This window comes from Pristis pectinata, chromosome 8, assembly GCF_009764475.1.
Source record: "Pristis pectinata isolate sPriPec2 chromosome 8, sPriPec2.1.pri, whole genome shotgun sequence".
NCBI lineage: Eukaryota > Metazoa > Chordata > Chondrichthyes > Rhinopristiformes > Pristidae > Pristis > Pristis pectinata.
The window spans coordinates 67,260,809-67,282,601 of record NC_067412.1 but is presented as its reverse complement, the minus strand read 5'-3'; the positions used below and the strand labels follow the sequence as shown (position 1 = coordinate 67,282,601).

Sequence of the window (21,793 nt, the reverse complement as noted above, 5' to 3'; positions counted from 1 at the left end):
ACCAGGTCACAGATTGATCATGTTTACGCCTGATCCTCAAACCTGAAGCAATCTACAGACTGCATTATCTACCCTGTTCAGCTCATTGCAATGGCAATCAGAACCTTGATTAGCACCAATTTTAGCAAATATCTTTAGACTCTAGAGTAATACACAAAGGCACTGGAGGAACTCAGCAGATCAGGCAGTATCTATGGAGGGAAATGAACAGTCGACATTTCGAGCCAAGACCCTTCAGGACTGGAAAGAAATGGGGTAGAAGCCATTCTTTCCAGTCCTGATGAAGGGTCTCGATCTGAAACATTGACTGTTCATTTCCCTCCAATAGATGCTGCCTGACCTGCTGAGTTCCTCCAGCATCTTGTGTGCTGCTCTGGATTTCCTGCACCTGCAGTCTTTCTTGTGTCTCTACTTTCTTTCTTAGACTCTACATGTGGTTTTAGAATTTATTCATAAGATGTGTGCATCTACCTACAAAGCATTCACTTTTTGTAAGCCAAAACAATGGGCATTAGTAGACTGTTCTACAGCAAGTGGAGACCTGACATTGACCACAATCATGTCCTTGTCAAATGTCCATACACAATCTCTTCCTTGCAGTAATCACTGGGAAGTTAAGGACAGGAGCTATGCCTCACATCCACTCCCTAGTCTACAAACACCGCAGCAAAATGATGTGCTAAGATCAAAGAACTTACACACTGCTTAAAATGCTGCCTATCTTAACTGAATGCACCAAATGGTTGTGCCCCCTGTGGATATCCTCATGGGATGTCAAATTGACACATCCTTCCAATAAAAATACCAACATGGTCTCCGTCTCCTCCTCTTTCAATTTCTTAACTAGATTTATAATTTCATTCCATTCTTTCAACTTAAGCTTCCAATCTCTTTTTGAGGGTCTTTTATCTAATAGTTTCTAAAAGTCCTCATAAGTAACATCAATGGACATTCCATCATCTAACATTCAGTAGCCTTTTCAAAAAAAAATCAATCACATTCATCAAGCATAGCCTGCCCTTTATAAATCACTGCTGGCTCTCACTGATCAGCTAAAAATCAAGGTGATCAATTACCTCTTAATATCTTTCCCAACCGCTATTTAAGATACTGGAAGATAACTGGTTAATTAAACTAATAAAGCACTTCATTGATAAGATAACTTAAAGAGACCTGGGATAGCATTTTGATGATGTGCTTACTCCACAGATCACCTTTTTTAAAATAACAGAGTGACGTGTGACATTTTCCAGGATTGAGAAAACTTTAGAAGATCACAAATGTTTTCATCCACTTCCTCTAAAACTAGGCTGAAAACCATCTGGTTCTAGGGATTTGTCTTTGTTTATTGCCATTGTTTTTTCACATCTCTTTACCACTGCTAATTTGTGCACATTGCTTCTGCGGTCCCCGATTCAATATTTGTTTCCTTCGGATGAGGTATGCAGTTCACTCCAACACAGTAACTACTGTTTTAATGTAATTTTTAAACTGTCCATATTTCCTTAATATCATTTCTATCACTATTATCAACTTCACTCTTATTCATCCTCCTTTTTCTGAAATACCCATAAAAGTTTTGTGCTGGCTTTGATACTCTTTAGGAGTTTCTTTTCATGCACCCTTTTCATATTTCTTAATACTTGTTTTGTCACCGTCCTGTTTTTCTTTCACCAGGATCTGTATTTTTGCACTCTTGTATACTCTTTTAGTTATATGTTATCCCCTCCCTCATTGGTTGTCTTCAGCTGTTTTATTGGCAGGAAGAGCTGTTGCCCCTTGGGTGTATAAACCGGTTCTGTTTCACATTCATTTTTTTTAACATTTCTCAACTGATCTTCTGTCGTTAACAAATTTCCCCAGGCTACCATGGATGGACTTTCTTGTTCTACTGAAATTGATCTGATCATACTCAACAATCTGAGTAGCTGATTCACATTTCTCCCTTTCAATATAAGACAAAAAAAATAGGAGAAGGAGGAGGAGGAAGCCATCCAGCCCTTCAAGCCTACTCTGTCATTCCTTAAGATCATGGCTGATCTTCAACGTCAGTCCCATTTTTGTGCACTTTCCCTAATATCTGGAAATCTATGGATGAATGTATGACTGAGCCTTCACTGCCCTGCACTTCAGTGCCTATCTGAGTGAAGAGCTTTCTCCTCATCTCAATCCTGGATAGCCTTCCCCATATTCTGAAATTGTGCACTCTGGTTCTAGATTCCCCAGCCCCAAAAAAATGTTGTATGTTTCAATGACATCTCCTCTCATTCTTCTAACCTCTGAAGAATACAGTCTCAGTTTACTCAATATCTTCTCATTCAGTAATCCCACAATATTTTGAACCAGTTTAGTGCAGCCTTGCTGCATTCCCTGTTTGGAAAGGAAGTACATTCTTTCTTAAGTAACAAGACCATAAATTTACACAATATTCCAGGTGTGATATAATTGCATTAAGGCTTCCCTACCCTGCATTCAAATCCTGTCATTATATCCTGTCATACCGTTTGCTCTATTAATTGTTACCTGCACCAGCATGTTGGCCTTCAGCACCTCATGTACAAGCACATATTTCAGCATTGACCTCAGTTGTATAATGGTTGCTATTAGATAAATGTTCATCATTATTAGGTTGCTAAATAAAACTGACTCGTAACTAATTTTGAAATCTAACAACACCTGCCCCTTGCTGGCTGTAAGACTAATTGTTGCAAAATGTTAATCTGAGCACCTTCAAAAAAAATTCACTGACTTTCTGACATGCCTTCTAATGTTTGACTACAAGGAACATAAATCCTCTTCTAAACTATTCTTCCTTTCCTACGTGCTTGTCTAATGTCACGCTTTTAGCCATGTGTTTCCCCCTCCCCTCCATCAACCCATGTTTATCTCTGTGCCAATTAGCTCTGGTGATAATCCAGAGATTATATTCCTTTAAATTCTGTTAATAAGGTGAAACTGTTTCCACAGGCACATGTTTATGTTGTATCATTTGTTGATTCCGTTCTACTATATTTGCTGTTTCTCTTCAGTGAGTTTCCAGTGTTAGTTGTCATGACAGGGGACTGGAGGACAGATATTTCACAACAGGAGCCAAAGAAAACAAGAGAGTGTTTTATTTTTGACTCCTTCCTTGTAGCTCCTAACAGGGTAAACAGAGATGCATTGGAAGAATCCTCAGAGCAAACACCCTCCCTATCGTGCTGACCCAGTGAAGTGTTAAATGAGTGGAGGTCAGAAAATGGGAAATAGGAAAAAGAACATTGAATAACAAAGGACAAATAGAGGTAGCACTGGAATTAAATGGTCTGTGGTATCCTCCCTCACTCTCCTGTAGGTATGAAGTATATTTCCAGAATGGAACTCAGTGCGGGGGTGCATATCTGAAGTTGCTTTCTGAAGATGATCAACTTGATCTGGTAAGTCATCCTTTTGATAAAAGTCAGGTTCCTTTTGTTTGTGCTTAAATGTAAAATGCTTCACTATTGAAGGCAGTTAGCTTAAGAAAGAACAGAAGTGTTCTGGGCAGTAAGTTTCTTATCAATGTTTCTCTAACACTAATGTTTGTATGAAATGTTCTCCTACATAACTACTGTATCAACAACAGTTTTTTCTCACAGTAGAAATATCAGTGCAATTACAAGTAGCTATTCTTCCCAGAGGTGAAAACTACTGTGAAGCTATTATTACCAATGTCTTATGACTACTTCAGTTCAGTGACTGTCCTATTGTAAAGTCAAAGGTGGTCACCAAATTCAGAAATTGTTACATTTTACAAACCAGCAGTCTGTAATTCCTCTCTGTCTTAAATTGCATCAATACAAATTCAATAAAAAGTATCTTGTTGATACCCTTGATTCCAGATTGTATTGGTTAGTGGTTACCGTCAAATCCCAGAGTATGTCAATTCATCATTTACAGACCAAATCAATGATTAATGTCAATCTCTGATTACACCAATGGATAATCACTGATGATTCCAGACTGTTAGTCAATGGATATTCACCATAGACTATGACAGTCATTGCTTACCATTGATCCAATACTTTGTCAATCAATGGTTATTATTAAAGTCCAACTCATTTGTTCAATGCTTATATTTGATATTCATCTGTGTGATCATTGATTACCATTGATTTCCCTCTGTCTCTGTTTTTAAGAACTGGATGAGTACCAATTTGACATTAGGAACACATTTGAACATAGTTTAAGTGGGTTCAGCTGGCAGATCCAACACAACCTCAATCTTTCTGTAAGTCCCTTTTTGATGACAGCATTCTCGTGCTCATTACAAACTCTAGCATTATTTTCCACAGAGGAAGTTCGATGATAAAACCCCTTACACCATCATGTTTGGACCAGACAAGTGTGGCCAGGAGTATAAATTGCACTTCATCTTCAGACATAAGGATCCAGTAACAGGTGCATATGAGGAAAAGCATGCCAGGAAACCAGACGTGGACCTCCAGAGTTACTTCCATGATAAAAGACCTCACCTGTACACACTGAGTAATGTGATCTTCTTAATCATTCTAACAGAAACTGAAACAGCTGCAAGAGAGGGAAGGCAGTTATTAAGAAAGGACTCTTAATGTATTTTGATTAAAGTGGAACTTACAAGCTAAATTACTTTTTAAAACAAACAGCACAAAACAGGCAACTCATCTGATTCAAACACATTTGTATATAACTAAACAATCTGTCAACCTTCTTTAAGTAACTATTGGTGAAAGTAATAATTAAAGTGAAGAACAAGGTCTCTTATGTTCAAGACAATCTGTGGGCCTAAACTTCCTGCAGCAAATACAGATGCCAAAATCCAGCTCTTGATTTCTGGAGCAGGTTTATTATTATATATCAGCACCATTAGTATATTGTAACATATTGATATATCACACCAATATTAGCATATTATAATATAATTGTTGCACTTAAAATTACTTATCACTTGACATTTTCTTTTATCTCTCTTTCTATTTTCAATAACAATTCAAATAATTACTGATTTAGTTGTGAGACCAGACAGCAGCTTTGAGATGCTGATAGATGAAATATCTGTGAGTAAAGGAAGCCTACTTCAGGACATGACTCCCTCTGTCAACCCTCCCAAAGAGATTGAAGATCCCAACCATCAAAAACCTGAAGATTGGGATGACAGGCTTCAAATTCCTGACCCAGAGTCAGTGAAACCCAATGACTGGTAAGAATTAAACTAATACAGGTGAAGCAAAAATGCCTGTGCATATATACAGTTGTCTGGGTGTATGGCCCTTTCTTCCTTCAACATAGAAATGCCCAAAATTCAGAGAGTATTTATCACCTCCAATACTATGGATCATAATTTGGATATGTATCGCTTCCAACTATAGAGAATAGAAGCCAGAAGGAAATTCAGCAGCTTTCCTCCATTAACACTAGAGACCAGCCCTCTCGCTAACACCAATCAGCTGAAAACAGAGAAAATTCCTCCAAGCAGCAGACTACTAGCGAGTACAGGAAGATTCTTTCCACCAACACTAGATTACAATTGAATCCAGAAGCATCCCTCCACTAACACAAGAAACAAATCGCAAAATGGTTCAGGCCTAGAGGGAGGCCATTCAGCCCATCAAATCTGTATGGGCCATATGAAAGGGCAATCCAATTAGTCCACTCCCCACCCTCTGACATCGATGATGGGTAAATTGCTGAAGGGGATTTTGAGGGACAAGATCTACCAACATTTGGAGAGACAGGGTCTGATTCGGAACAGTCAGCACGGATTTGTACGTGGGAAGTCATGTCTGACAAATCTCTTGGAGTTCTTCAAGAAGGTAGCCAAGAGGGTAGATAAGAGTAGGGCAGTAGATGTGGACTTTAGCAAGGCCTTTGACAAGATTCCCTCATGTCAGGCTAGTCTGGAAGGTTAGATCTCATGGGATCCAGGGGGAGATAGTGGATTGGATTCATATTGGCTCAGTGGTAGGAAACAGAGGGTGATGTTCAAGGGTTGTTTCTCAGATTGGAGGCCTGTGTCTAGTGGTGTGCCACAGTGGTTGGTGCTGGGATCTTTATTGTTTGTAATTTATATAAACAATTTGGATGTGAATGTACAAGGCATGGTTAGTAAGTTTATGGATGAGACTAAACTAGGTGGTGTTGTAGATAGTGTAGAAGGTTATGAACAATTACAGGGAAATCTTGATCAGCTAGGTATGTGGGCTGAGGACTAGCAAATGGCTTTCAATCCAGATAAATGTGAGGTTTTGCATTTTGGGAGATCAAACCAGGGTAGGACTTACACAGTGAATGGTAGAGCCCTGGGGAGTGTTATGGAACAGAGGGACCTAGGAATGCAAGTGCATAGTTCACTAAAAGCGGCGTCACAGGTAGATGGGTTGGTGAAGAAGGCATTTGGCACGCTGGCCTTCATCAGTCAGGGCATTGACTATAGGAGTTGGGAAGTTACGTTGCAGTTGTACAAGACGCTGGTGAGGCCGCACTTGGAGTATTGTTACAGTTTTGGTCACCTTATTATAGGAAAGGTGTTATTAAACTAGAAAGAGTGGAGAAAAGATTTACCAGGATGTTGCCTGGACTTGAGGGCCTCAGTTGCAAGGAGAGGCTGCGTAGACTAGGACTTCATTCCCTGGAACGTAGGAGATTGAGGGGTGACCTGATAGAGGTATATAAGATCCTGAGGGGCATAGACAGGATGAAAGTACATATTCTTTTTCCCAGAGAAAGGGTGCTAGAAACAGAGGGCATAGATTTAAGATCAGAGGCAAGAGATTTAGGGGCATCAGGGGCAGCTTCTTCATGCAAATGGTGGTTCGTATTTGGAATGAGCTGCCAGAAATAGTGGTTGAGGCAGGCACATTAGCAACATTTAAAACCCATCTCGGTAAGTACATGGATAGGAGGGGTTTAGAGGGCTATGGGCCAAACGCAAGCAGATGGGACTAGCTCATTGAGCAACAGTCTGCATGGATGAGTTGGGCCAAAGAGACTGCTTCCATGCTGTGTGACTCTATGACTCTCCCCATAGCCTTGCACATTCCTTCTTCTAAGGTACTTATCTACTTCCATTCTGAACACTCCAATTAAATCTGCCTCCACTACTACCCCTGGTACTGCATTCCAGACGTTAACATCCACTCCATAAAAGAAAGGGATTCTCATGTTATTTTTGATTCTGTGCAAGTCACCTCCGTTCAATGTCCCCGAATTCTTAATCCCTTCCCTCCATCTGCTCTGTCTATACCCTTCTTGATTTTAAATACTTCTATCAGATCCTCTTACAACTTCCTCTTTTCCAAGGAGAACAACCCCAGCTTCTCTGGTCTATCCATATAGCTAATGTCACTCATCCTGGCAATCATCTTAGTAAATCTCATCTGCAGCCTTTCCAAAGCACATCACACAAAACCAGACACAATACACCAGTTATGGCAAGCCAATATTTCAACATGACTTCCTTGCTCTTGTAATCTGTACCTCTCTTGAAAAAGCTCAGGATCCCATGTGCATTTTTTTAACCATTTGTATAACCTGTCCTGCCACTTCTAACAAAGGATGACCATACAACCCAAGATCTCTCATTTCTTGTATTCTTTTTAGCCCTCTGCTTATATTGTATCTTCTCATTATCCCTGCCAATGTGTATTACTTTGTGCCCCTCAACATCAAATTTCATCTACCACCTATCTTCCCATTCCATAGCCAATCTATATTTCCTCGGTCTATCACTATCCTCCTAATACTTCGCCATGCCTCCAAGTTTTATGTCATCTGAAAATTTGGAAATTGTGCCCAACCCCAAAGCAATAATATGCTTTGTGAAAAGCAGCAATTCTTATAGTGATCTCTGAGAAACTCCACAATACACTTCTCTAATGTACTTGACAAGCAACTTTCACTACCATTCTGTTTCCTGTTACATGGCCAATTTCCCACACTGATGTAGCCCCTTTTATTTCGATGACCTTCTGTCTTGATGACAAACCCATTATATGGCACCTATCAAATCCCATTTTGAAGTCTAAATATACCACATCAACCACATTTCCATTATAAATCCTCATCAATTTCATCAAAAAAACTCTATCACGTTAATTAGACAAAACTTGTCTTTAACAAATTCTAGTTGACTTTCTCTAATCAATTGAGACCAGTCCAAATTCAGATAAATTCCAGAATAAGTCCAGATAAGTTCTCCCACCAACAATAAAGTGAGTAAAAGACATCTCTCAATTGATACAAATATAAACTAACAGTAGTAGGTTGATCTTTCTGGAAAAATTACAATCTCACAGTCACAGAGCCTTTAATCTCAGCTAGAGATTATTATGTGAATAAACATATTTCATACTCTGCTGACATCAGTACTGAAAGTTGATGTTAATGGAGGGAAGAAAGCTGGGAGGTAAGGAATAAAATGCATAGCTGGCCATTGTTTTATAGACACTGTTTCAGAACTGGCCTCTTCAACTAATTTCAAATCATTCCCTTATTTCGGGTATGTGTTATATCTGGAGTGGTTCCTTCCTACTGTTGTATTTTACTTGTAAACCTAAATGCTGTCTGAATAATTTACAATGTGAAAAAATGTCAGATATTCACATGGGCAACTGCTGTGGGATGTTCTGTACTACAGGGATGAGGACGCGCCCCTCAATATTCCAGATCCCACTGCTAAGAAGCCTGATAACTGGCTGGATGAGGAACCAGAATACATTCCAGATCCTGAATCTAAAAAACCTTCAGATTGGTGAGTTGAGCACAGGCTGATTACAGATATGAGGCATCCTCTCAGACTGCTGCTTTATGAGTATTAACTCATCCAGACACCTTTCGTCCCTTCACCAAACCCTTGATTTATACACAATTTCACTGGTGTATTCATTCATACACCCAACCTTCACTTTCATATTCTTTAAAATACCCACAGCTCTTTGAAAAATCATTACCTGCATGCCACACTCCTCAATGTAACATTTTTCCAAACACCTAACTAAACACATCATAATCTGATTAAATATTCATTCCTCATCAATAACTTCACCAAGGTATTCTAGGCCTATAAATGCCTCACATAATAACATGAGAAATCTTTATTCAACATCCAACCATTTTTGCTCCATCTAGGAACCGTTGCTGATAAAATAACCCAAACAAAGGTTTTCCCCACTGTGATGAACAAAAGTAACTTTCCAAAGTTGAAAGTTAGATTTAATTAAGCAAATGTGATGTCTCCTAAGTTCATAAATAAACTATTTCCTTATTTTTCTTTTAGATCATTTTGAAATTATTTTTCTATCAGAATCACTTAATATTTTTTACAGGGACATAGAAATGGATGGTGAATGGGAAGAACCAAAGATCCCAAATCCTCTGTGTAAGACTGTGGGCTGTGGAACCTGGAAACCCCCCATGATCCCAAACCCTGCCTACAAAGGCAAATGGAAAGCACCGATGATTGCCAATCCCAAATATAAGGTAAATTCAATGATGCTATATTGAAGGTCTTTGTGTGAAACAGGTTTAACAAATGTTGCAGTCTTCCTTGTATTAGCTGGAAGTTTTGAACACTCTGTAGCATTCCTGTTATGGATCATTAATAAATACAGAAGTCTGCACAGACCAGAAAGTATGAAACAAAAAACAAAATCCTGGAGGAACTCAGTGGGTCAGGCGGCATCTGTGCAGGGAAAGTAATTGTCGATGTTTTGGGTTGAGACCCTACATCAGTCCTGCATTTCGTAGCTTTTAACATCTTTTTTTTTCCTCTTACTGCTCTCATTAGTCTATGGACCAGATGCAGGGTCTCGACCCATAACGTTAACCATTCCTTTCCCTCCACAGATGCTGCCTGCCTTGCTGAGTTCCTCCAGCAGTTTGGTTTTTTTTTGCTCAAGATTCCAGCATCTGCTGTCTTTTGTGTCTCCTAGAAGGTGTGAAGTTTGATTCCCAGCCCCTGATGAGTTGGTTGATCACACTTGAGGACAGGAGTTGGAGGCTATATTTATTCTTGGTGCCGCTGAGGCAAGGAATTTAGAACCCAACCCAATGGTTATCATATGTAAGCTTCAGGTGAGGAATAACTTTGGCTGTGGTGACTTCCACTGGGAATCCACACATGAAATGGTCTTTTGGACAATGAGGCCCAAAGCACCATGCTGTAGGATCTGCCAGGCACATAAAAGTTGCATGGAACAACTTTTGTTCATAGGCAAATTTTGTTGTCATGAAGCATGCAATAGCATCTGCCATAAGGTAGAACTATTCATACATCTTTCAGCTGAAATCACTTTTTTTCCAGAAAGCAGGTGTAAGTACAGGCTGGTAATGTTACAGTAGGGAAACAGTTCCTGGCTCCTGAATCAGCAAAGCCACCAACAAGATATCGCTTCAGCAAATGAGATTAAAGGATATGGAAACAATAGACAGACAGAGGAGGAAGAAGAATTAAAGCAGGTGACCTGCATTTCACAGCTTTTAACCTCTGTGTTTTTCCCTCATTAATCTATGAACCAGAAGGCTTCAACAACAGCTTATCACTCTGGTAATTGTGAATATCAGAAATATTCCCTTTGTCCTCTCCGTCCCCACCTTCTCTGCAACTTAAAACTAACTAGTATTCTCTCTTTCTCAGTTCTGATGAAGGCTCTAGGACCTGAAATATTAACTGTTCTTCTTCCCACAGACGCTGCCTGACCTGCTGAGTGTTTCCAGCATTTTCTATTTTTATTTCAGGAAATCACACTACAGCCTAGAAATTGGATAAGACAAAATCTATTTATGTCTTTGCTTATACATTGGTCATGCATTTAAAAAAAAGGATCTTAAGCAGACTTTGATGTGTTTGTACCTTTTTCCTGTTGAAATTTCACCCAAAGGATATTGAGCCAGACAATTCCAGTCATGCTTCACCCTAATGCCATTGTCAATTTTGTGTCATATTTCGCCGCACAAAATATCATCATCAATATGTGTGGCACCCATTACTTAATAACCAAAACTGAAAAAAAGGGTCACAATTTATCATCTTTGATATTAACTTGCAGTTCAAAAAGCACATTATGCTGGAAGCAGTGAAATCTGTGTGATTTAAAGTGTCCCACTAATATATCGTTATATGTGGTATATCAATCACCATGAGTCCAATGTTGGAACTGATCAGTAAAAGGGGAGAGATCTTCCCAGGAGATCCATGCACTGTTATCTCCTCCCATCACTTTTTTTTTAGTTTATACCCCAACATGTCCCCCTCCTCCCAAAAGGCTCTGCCTGCCATGGAGAGATCACTTCAACAGTGCTGACCCATCTCCTGTAGCTGAGCCCACGAATGCCATTGTTGCTGTCTGCCTGAAAGGAAGCAACTGTAATAACAGAATCTTAAAACAAGGATGACCTAATCACACTTCTTCACTCTAGTAAATCATTCTCTCCGTATAACATAATCAAAAAATCTAAGTTAAGATTTCTAATTTTTCCAACTTTGTTCCATTAGGGAGTATGGACACCTCGAAAGATACCTAACCCAAACTATTTTGAGGATACAAACCCATTCCAAATGACTTCAATTAGTGCAATTGGACTGGAACTCTGGTCACTCACTGCCAACATTATGTTTGACAATTTTATTATTTCATCTGATGAGGAGGTTGTCAAGCAATGGGTGAAAGACACGTGGACACAAACAAAGGCAGTTTACGATGCAGATGGAGTAAGTAAACGTAGTCTTTGTGCAGATGGATCGCTTTTCATTGTGTTACAGCATGGGGTGAATTTCAATGTGCAGAACTACATAGGTTTGGCGCAGCAGGTGTAGGGTGGAAAAGGGCTACAGCCAGATCGTGGGGTTAAAACCAGGAAAATTGGCAGACCAGTAAGGCAGCTCCACACCATCAGCTTCCACCTTTAACTGCAGTTAAGCTGCGATGGAAAAAAAACCCATGGAAGAGGCAGCCTGTCAGTTTTAAAATGTCAGTCACTCCGTTATGGCAATAGTAATATACCTGTGCAATTTAACTGTGGTCTGTGGGCTTCTAAGGCTTCCTGCAATTTAGCAGTGAAAATAAAGTGGGAACACACCAGCAATTGAGGGGCTGAAGAAATAACAGGGAACTATGCCAGTAAGTAGCAAAAGCACACTGCTACTTTCCTACCTGCTGTGTGAAGGGTTTTGTTCACAGTACTTGTGTTGGGAGGTTATTTTGGCAACTTCGGAGCGTTGTATATTTGCTTTGCACTTTGGAGCTCTGATCCATCAGATTAGTTTGGGTGTTGCTAATGCTGCTGTACTTTTGGTCTCAGAGGCAGACACAGCAACAATGCCAGTAGAACAAGGAGAACTTACAGCACAGGCAGGAGATGCAGCAGCAGTACCCTGACCAGCAGGGGTTGCACCAGCAGACCCAGCAGCAGAAGCTGGGTCATCACCAGCAGAAGCTGCCCCAGCAAGGGCAGAAACTTGAGAACAGGCTGCTTTCTACAAGCTTGCAGCCCCACAGGAAATAAGCAGTGAGGCACAGCCTGCAGGGAGGCTGTGCTTGGCACACACATACTACAGGCTGAGGATGAGCTTGCTCAGCTCCTCAGAGTTCCAGTGGTTTTACTAACATGACAGGTGGCAGCAGACATTTGAAGCCTGCTGGAGCAAAACCTGTGGCCAAGTGGGCCGAATGGGAATGGCTGCTGGTGGCTGTCAATGTCACCACATCCTTGGTTTCATTCCAGGTTCTGCCAGATACATTTACAGGATTTTACTGTCAGTGACCTACAAGTGCATAAGACTGATAACTTAAGGGTTTACTTCTTTGGGTGGGCAACCATTTAATTCTTCCAGCAATGGCACCAGTCAGTACTTATGGATGCACCTGTACCAGCTTCCCATGGTTGCAGGGTGCTTCTGATTTCAAGCACAAGGCAGTTAAGGCCCTCTGGAATATTCATCAACAGCAAGGACTACCATTCTCTTAATGGTGCACAAATGTAACAATATATATTTGCAGGCTTGCATAAATTCTCAGACACCTGCAGTAGTTGCTGTAATGCAGTAAATCTGCATTAATCCACAATCTGATTGTTCAGAAATCCCAATGCTTCAGCATCTGGCTCACTGGGACTGTTTTCCGATTTTCCATTGGACTCACTGGGGACCATCTCCCATTCTCCCATTGAACTCATTGGGTCTCTTTTCCCGCACTCCCTTTAAACTCATCAGGCCCCATTTCCTGAGCTCCCTTTAAACACATGAGGCTCCCTTTATTATCCGCACTCTCATTAAACTCACTGGGACCCCATTTCTGTATGGATTGGTGTGATACATCAGGTTGAATCATCGTAATTAAATCTCCTGCTCTGTACAGATCCTGAAGAATATTGAATCCATGAATGTGCTACTATATTCCTGCAGCTGACCTCAGGATAACCTCCAGCTACTGGAAATAGAAGCAAGAGTCAACCATACAGCCCCTCATTTTTGCTCCACGTTCCATGATTTTTTGTTAACCTCAGCATTTCTTTCCTGTAGAAAGCTTGATTTTCTTAATGTCTAAAATCAATCTATCTTGAATATATTCAGTGACTGACCCTCCATTCCATCATAGGTAGAGAACGCCAAAGAATTGTTACCTCTTGGCAAAGAAGTATCTTGTCATTTCGATCCTGAATGACCAACCCCTTATTTTATGACCATGACCTCTGGTTCTAGATACCCCAGCAAAGGGGGGAACATTATACCTGCATTTTTACCCAGTGAAGCCCCATAAGATTTTTGTGTGCTTCAATGTGATCACTCTCATTATTCTAAACTCCAGAGAGTATGGGCCCAGTCTGCCTAAATTCTTCTCATACATCAACTACCCCTCCTCCCAGGTATCAATCTGGTGAACCTTTGTTGCATTTCCTCTCTCATGGGTATATCCTTCCATGGGGAGGAAGAAACCTGTACACAATATTCCAGCTACATTCTCACCAGATCCCTACATAATTGTGATGTCCTCTTGCAATAAAGGTCAACATATCATTTGCCTTCTTAATTACTCGCTACACCTGTAAATGCACCCAGATCTCTTTGAACATCAACACTTTTCAGTCTCTGACCACTTAGAAGTTGCTTCTCTATTCTATTTTTCTCCCAAATTGGATGATTTCACCTGTTTCCACTTTATATTCCATGTTCCATACCCATACCCTCAGCCTATCTGTGCCCCTTGAAGTTTATCTGCTTCCTCCTCACAAGTCACTCTACCGCCCAGCTTTGTATCATCAGCAAATTTGAATATATTACACTTGGTTCTCTCATTCAAATTGTTGACATAAATTATAAACTGCTGGGGTTCCAGCACAATTCTTGCAGCACCCTACCAATTACAACATACCAACCTGGAAATGACTCATTAATTCCTGCTATCTATTTTCTGTCCATTAACCAATCCTCAATCCAACACCTGTGTATATTACCCCAAATCCTACATGGCTAATTTTGTTTAATAATACCTTGTCTGGCACTTTATACAAAGGCCCTGTGAAAGTCTACATGCACCACATTCACCAGTTTGCCTTTATCTATTGAGCTAGTTACAACTTAAAAAAACACTAACAGATTTGACAAACATAATTTTCCTTTCAAAAGTCCGTGTTGACTCTGCCCAATCCCAGTATTCTCTTTGAACTGCCCTGTTAGTATTCCCTTTGTTATAAAACTCTATCACTTTCCTTACAACTAATATCAAGCTAACAACCAGTCCTTCATGATTCCTCAGCAATCTTCTTCCTCCTGTCAGTGCAGAACAGAATTTCCAACAGACCTTGAATCTTCCAGCCTCAAATCCAGGAGATGTCACTAAAATGAAGTGCAACCTTTGAATGTCTGGACTCCATTCTTTCAAGTCTTTCTGTTCTGCTGTCAAAATCAATATCCTTCAAGTTACCTATTTGTAGTGTCCCTTTAAATACTGGAGTGGAAATCAACTCATATGGGTCATTACCACACCCATTCAGACTTAATAATGGGAAATCCCAAAATAATATTGTGCAATGGCTGAGGTTAAAAAAACAGACAGCACATAGGGAAATTAAAATCCAACTCTCTGTGTCTACTAATACCTCTTGCAGTGTATTATCATGTACCAAAGTGGGAAGAATATTCCTCCGTGCTCTTACCTTAAATGAGATGGTATCACAGTGGAGAACAAGAAGAAATTCTAGCAACATTAACTGCCCCAACCAAAGGCCTACATGGGCTCCTAATTCCACATACCACGTGCAAATAATCACAGAGGGGATGTCCTGTGTCCATGATGAAGCTCTCTCCCTCATCATTGCTTCCCGGACTCCATTTGGAATAAGTCCCAGGGAGCAGTAAAGGTCCTAAATTCTTCAAATAAAATGGGACTTCTGTGGACTACTGCCACCCACTTCTTCCACTCCTCAAGACAGATGAGACTCTACCAGCTGGAGGGTCCCTTGGTAAGAGCTGTAGTTTTGACATCCAGAACACTTCTGACTCTTTGCTGTCCTCTGCCATCTCTTCTGATGTTGGCTTGTTTACTAAAATGTATTGGTGCGAATCTCACTGGAAGGCCACTCTCCGTATTGGATGAACCCCAATCCTAGGAAATTTGTTTGGAGCATATTTGGAAGCTCTGCTCCCCCAAAGAGGAGAATTTCCCTTGTCATTTGTCCAATGGTGCCATCATGTGGCAGAATGTCTGAGTATGCCTCATTGTGTTTTTATGTGTCAGACTGTGCCTGCTGTGGCTTTATTTAGTTGTTTTTGAGCATGAATGGGTATGCTTTTTTATCAGTGACTGATAACTTCTGTTGTTTATCATTGTCCACAGCCTGGTTTGATCATGCAGCTCATTTTGGCAGCAGACAAGCACCAGTGGCTCTGGGGAGTCTATGTATTCACAGTTGCCCTACCAGTTATTTTATTCATTAGCTTCTTTTGGCCAAATGTGGTAAGTTTGTTCAATAATTTTGTTTCATAATAGAGTAACAATGAAGTAAGAATAAAATACTTAAGACTTAAAGTAATCCCACAGAATTAGGTTCCTGTTCTTTATTGTTTGTTCTCTTATAACTACTACACACTTTTGCTTTGTGTTGTGTTGTGTCTCCTGCCTGTACAATAAGGTTGTGTGCTATACTGTAATCTTCTCCACTGCATTTTATCGACATGTTGTATTCTCCTGTGGCATGGATTGTTTTCACAGCGGTTTGGGCCCCCTGATGATTATTACTACAAGAAGACAGATGATGTGCAGATCAACGATGAAGAAACACTGATTTCAGAGGAACAGTCTCAGCAGTCGGGTAACCTCAACAACATTAACAGTAAAAGTGATGTATTGTTCAGCTTGCCTGAGTCAAGGGTTGATTTTGATAACCTTTGTTTGATATTAAGAGCCTCGAAACAGGTTTAGTAAACCTACCACCACATTAAAATTAGCAATGCTGTACTTCCAATTTGAAAGGAACAACACTGTCAAATGGGGAGTATCCACCTAATTCAATTGATCCCTTTAGTATAGAAAATGGGAGTCTAAGTAGGATTCTAATTGCCATTTAGGATGGGAACCAGTTAGAGTCTGCTGGAATGTTTCTCTAGAAGGGAAAAATCAGTCAAGTAAAAAAAGTCTGCATAAATATAGTGCTTTTCACAATCTCACAATGTCCCAAAGCACTTTACGGCCAATGAATACTTCTGAAGTTCAATCACTATTGTAAATGCCCTGATCTTCCAATGATCAACAATGCCCAACATTCTTCCAGTGTGCTCCGAGGTACAATCTCCAACAGGTGATGGGCCTCCAACTGATCAGTAAGCATAACTTCTGATGAATGGTCCCGGGACTGAACCATTAACTGTTCTTGCAGAGAGTGGTGAATCTTTGGAATTCTTTGCCCCAGAGAGTTGTGGAGGCTAGCTCATTAGATGTACTTAAAGTGGAGGTATATAAATAGGAACAGACTGGAGATGAAGAGTTGGCAGAGGCTGGGGAAAGGGTGAATGTCAGAAAGTCTGTGAATGGTTTGAGGGTTGGAGAAGCAGCAGATCAGAAGGGCTGAAGAAATGGGATATCAAAATACATGTAGACAATTAGAACACATGGGCCCATCTTATATCAATTATTTGCCACAAGGGCTGAAGAAATGGGATATCAAAATACATGTAGACAATTAGAACACATGGGCCCATCTTATATCAATTATTTGCCACATTCACAAACAGCTTGGCTGTCTATTACACTGGTAATCACTTATTAGAATGCTGCATCATTTTTACATTAAGAAAGGTCAGCCACTCACTTTCAGAGATGGCTGTGGTCCAAGTGTAACAACCTGTGTCAGCGCTACAGAGATCAGCAGGACAATGAACTTTACCGGCCCAGAAGATAATGCTGGCCTGCTGGGCTTTATTTGGAACTCAGCAGCATAGTTGGAACTTCAGGTGACTGGCAGGGGCCAGTCAGGAGATCAGCAGAGGGCCGCAGAAGGTGCCTGTGTCCATAACTTAAGGTCATAACTAACAGTGGGCTTCAGAAGAACCAGCCATTTAGATACAGTAAGATTCCATTTATCAATGCAAAAAGGACCAGTTAATATGTTTCATTAGCAATGTTAATGTGGACACAGTTGATTAGTTTTCTTCAAAAGAGTCTGATAACATCCTGAAAGAAACAGGACTTCGGGTCCTCATCTTAAGGCTGCACCTTCAACACTACAGCTTAGATTTCCTATTTAAGTCTCTGGAATGAAACTTGAGCCCACAAGCTTCTGACAGAGGTTAGATTGCCGCCAACCAAGTTCCTTATTAATATTTAGACTCTAGACCTCCAACTTTTTACACAGTGGCTACTTAGCCAAGTTACTGCAATTCTCTCAGGAACCTTGGAACTAAAGGCTTTGGAAGTCTTATGTGTAATGCAGAGGAGACATTTAAGCAGAGAAAGTATAATGCATTGGAAAAGCTAAAAATATTATTGCAGTTTCCACCAAAACATTCCAGCCACTGAGGGATGTCCAACCATTCTTCAAGCTGTTAGCTTCAATTTTTTTTTAAAAGTTATTACAAATAATCTGCTTCAAGAATCAAGTTGCTCTACACCCCAATGTTGAGATGCTGAAGAGGAGAATACTGCTATAGTTCTTTGTTAATGATTATTAATTATGATCTGCATGCTCAGGTAATCCTTCCCATGATCAACAAGATAATGGAGAAAGAAGTAATAGGATGAAGAAAGAAAGTGCCCTGAGAAAAATGAAAGCAAAGTTGGAAATATCTGCACAGGTTGGAATTTCAAAACATTTCTTTAATATTTAAATATTTTTACTTTGACCTAACTTTTCGAATTGAAATATTCTGTTTTACCTAAAACATTTACCTATAATGTTTTACCTATAACTTTCACTATAACTTCTACCTTTAACATTTTTCAGATTCATTATTTTTGGGCCAATTTTCTAAATCACAAGGCAAAGCAATACAGCCAACAGTGCAAATTAAGAACCATTGTCTGAAAATTGGATCAGGTAGCATCAGGTTTTGTGCACTGCATGATCCGGGATTTTTTAAAGAAATGAAATACTCTTAGATCTCAGTGTACTTGGTTTTGAGTCCTTCATGAGAAACTTGGACATTGCTTTCCAGTGATAATGCAACACTCCCTTTGATGCTATTTCTTGGATTTTCCAAAGGTACCTGCACAGGCTATTCTATTCAAGAGTCATTCTTGTAGGCACAGATTCACAGTGCCTGGAGCCTGCTTCTATATGACTAGAGAGGTCAATGCTGGGAACATGACTCAGCCTGGTTTCCTTGGCTTTTTCATGGAGTTTCCCTTCCTCCTCCCACCCACCCCTGCACACACACATTTTCGAGATAGCATAACACCAATGATCCCAGCCTGACATCTTCCCCCTCATCCATCAATTTATCATGCAGCTTGATTCAACACCCCGACTCAAATGCTTGCACTCCTCAATGGCTGAGAGCACCTCATCAATATCAAGTCAGCAGTGAGTGCTGATCAGACTCAGCTACTGATTCCCCATGACCTTCCCATTCCTGGGCAAACAAAACTTCAGCCCCATCCTCCAACCAATCAATGACCCGACCCCTCTCCCAGGCTTTCAGCACCAACTTAATCCAGTCTCTCCCTTTTGTTCCTCACCTCCTTGACCTACCCAAACTTGTCTGAATTTCCAACATGTTAAGACCAGGAACAAAACGGTCAAAGGTCCTCCACAGCAACTGTTTAATGTGCGTTTGCAGGCACTGACCAGTATACGGGCCTGAAACTCTTTTTTAACATATGTAAGCACTTTTTCCTTCAGGAAATGTAGTGTTAACCTCCTTTCTCCATAAACCACAGCAACAATGCTACATTGGAAGCAGAGACACAAGAAATTCTGCAGATACTGGATGTATCTGGAGCAATACACAGAATGTGCTGGGGGCTCTTCCACCTAACACCTCTCAGCTTACTACATCTTCTCCTCCTCCCCCACCCACCTACCTTCCTCCTCTGACCTGGACTCGCCTATCACCTGATCTCACCTATCCCCTGCCTGCGTGTGCTCCTCCCCCTCCCCCCACCTTCTTATTCTGGCTTCTGCCCTCTTCCTTTCCAGTCCTGATGAAGGGCCTCGGCCCGAAACCTCAACTATTTATTTCCCTCCATGGATGCTGCCCGACCTGCTGAGTTCCTCCAGCACTTTTTGTGTATTACATTGGAAGCAGACAGTTTTTCCAGCATCAATGTTCCAGCAGCACAGGTGGTGGGAATTTTTACTATATCACCATTTCCATCATTTGCACATCATTATAATTTGCTCACCCATATCTGAGCACGGCAATTGAAGCCTCAACTATAGTTAGGCATCACCCAGGCCAATTTGCTGCCTTTGTCTTAATGGTAATGTCAGAGATCCAGCCTTCTAGGGTTCTGCTCTACTTTGATCTAGATTCTAGCAATTGAAAGAAAGAAGTTTCATATACCCATCACCCTTAACAATACACCAAGGCACTTTAAAAAGTCTATTAAATGCTTCTGGAAAAGCAGGTATATTTTGAATTTTGGAAATGTGGCAGCTTATTTGTGTACAGAAAGATCTCACAAATAGACACATGATAATCACTGATTAATCTGTTTAAATGACATAGTCATAGGGCCACATAGAGATGCAGTACAGAAACAGGCCCTTCAGCGCACCAAGTCTGGGCCAACCATCAATCACCCATTTACACTAATCCTATATTAATCCCATTCTTTTTCAGTAGAGGAATAATTATCGACACGGACAATCTCCTGCTCCTCCTTGAACAGTGCAGTGAAAAGTCTTCCTTTCATCTGAAAAGGCCAGTGAGTCTTAGTTCAACAAGCTGTGAAAAACACAACCCTTCCAATAGTGGAGCACTACCTCAATACTGCACTGAAATGTCGTCCAAGATTTTGTGCTTCAGTCCCAGGGGTTGAGTTGGAAACCATAAACTTCTGACCATGAGGTTAGGAACCAGCAATCTAAATGCCATTTTTTTTTTTGAAGAAAAATATTAGACACAGGAGTCATGATACTTTTCCCTAATTAGTACACAAAGTCATAAGCAAGAAGCAATTTTAATTGTCCCTTATCCCAAAACATCATACTGTGGGTACAGAGCTGAATTGTAGAAACTAACTTTTTAACAAAAACTGCAAGCAAAGACAGTAACCTCCAATCAAATCACTGAAAATCAACCACATAGTTTATGATTTCGAACACAGTTTATACTCTTGAAGTGTACAGACACTTCATGAGCTCAGAGAGTTGTCTGCACTGAGTCATTCTTCTACCTGGAGGAAGCTCCCCATCAGTCACTCAGATGGAAGAGTTTCATGCAATGATAGGCATGTAGGAAATGAAGTAATATGTTTATGGAATTAATTCTGTTTGCAGGCACAAGGGGGCGGTGAGCCAGATCTAGGGCAGATTCCAGTCGAGGAGGCCCTGCGACACCGCAAGACCAGGCCAGAGTAACGCGCAGAGGATTCATCACATCTAAAAGATGGACTTTTACACACAATTTTCAATTGTCAGCCTGACCAGAGCTTGACAGAAAAAATTTGGATGTTTCTAAAGATCCTGATTTTTATTAGTACAGGCTGTACTACAGATATTAGGAAGATGCTTTTTTTTTATTTGTAAAGATATGTTAAAGGTATTCTTTATATTTGAGTTTATGATTTTCCTAGACAGAGTAAAACCTACCACATTATTTCAAGTTGTGATAAAATTAAACATGGTTCTCTTCACTGAAATGAGAGAGAATGTATTTTTCAATGTTGATAGAACACAAATCACTTACAGCAATTCTCGGGTCCCGATTATGGCATGGGTAACATACTGTTCACTCAAGGTGGGATTCCAAACTTCTCTCAGTTCTTGCTGCTAGCTTCTTGTACTCTACCTCAGACTGCATCTGCCAATACATCCTCTTGAATGCATGATAAAGCTCCTTTCAGCAACATCTCCTTGGTGTTTCAACAGTTTTTTTTTCTCACCCTTAACTTTTATTATTTGTTATCAAAATGTGGACCTGTATCATTTTATTGGTCATTCCTAGCTGCCCTGAGGCCATTAACCGTTAAATATGAAGTGTGACATTGGAGTCAAATATGGCCCAGAGCAGACATCCTTTTCCAAAGAAGATTGCTTAATCATTTGAGTTTCTAGTTTTCAAGCTCACCTTTTCTGGTACAAGCCTTCATAAAGCTGAATTTATGGAGTTTACTGGTGAGATTCTGAACACTTATTTCCCGTT

General features: G+C 40.4%; 1 protein-coding gene across 7 annotated transcripts in view; it reads left to right on the top strand.

Moving 5' to 3' along the window:
- The window catches only part of si:ch211-274f20.2 (calnexin), a 45,487-nt gene extending 24,197 nt beyond the window's left edge, over positions 1–21,290 (top strand). For 5 of the 7 annotated variants that reach the window (XM_052021160.1, XM_052021161.1, XM_052021158.1 and 2 more), the window contains 10 exons: positions 3,335–3,416; positions 4,314–4,506; positions 5,008–5,197; positions 8,633–8,746; positions 9,321–9,474; positions 11,489–11,704; positions 15,828–15,947; positions 16,203–16,302; positions 18,177–18,280; positions 20,929–21,290. In XM_052021160.1, the coding sequence (XP_051877120.1) occupies positions 3,335–3,416; positions 4,314–4,506; positions 5,008–5,197; positions 8,633–8,746; positions 9,321–9,474; positions 11,489–11,704; positions 15,828–15,947; positions 16,203–16,302; positions 18,177–18,280; positions 20,929–21,009 (1,354 nt within the window). In that variant the 3' untranslated portion in view covers positions 21,010–21,290. The remainder of the gene's footprint in view (positions 1–3,334; positions 3,417–4,313; positions 4,507–5,007; positions 5,198–8,632; positions 8,747–9,320; positions 9,475–11,488; positions 11,705–15,827; positions 15,948–16,202; positions 16,303–18,176; positions 18,281–20,928) is intronic. The other 2 variants (XM_052021162.1, XR_007956760.1) reach the window with 2 other exon arrangements.
- Positions 21,291–21,793: the final 503 nt, after the last annotated feature.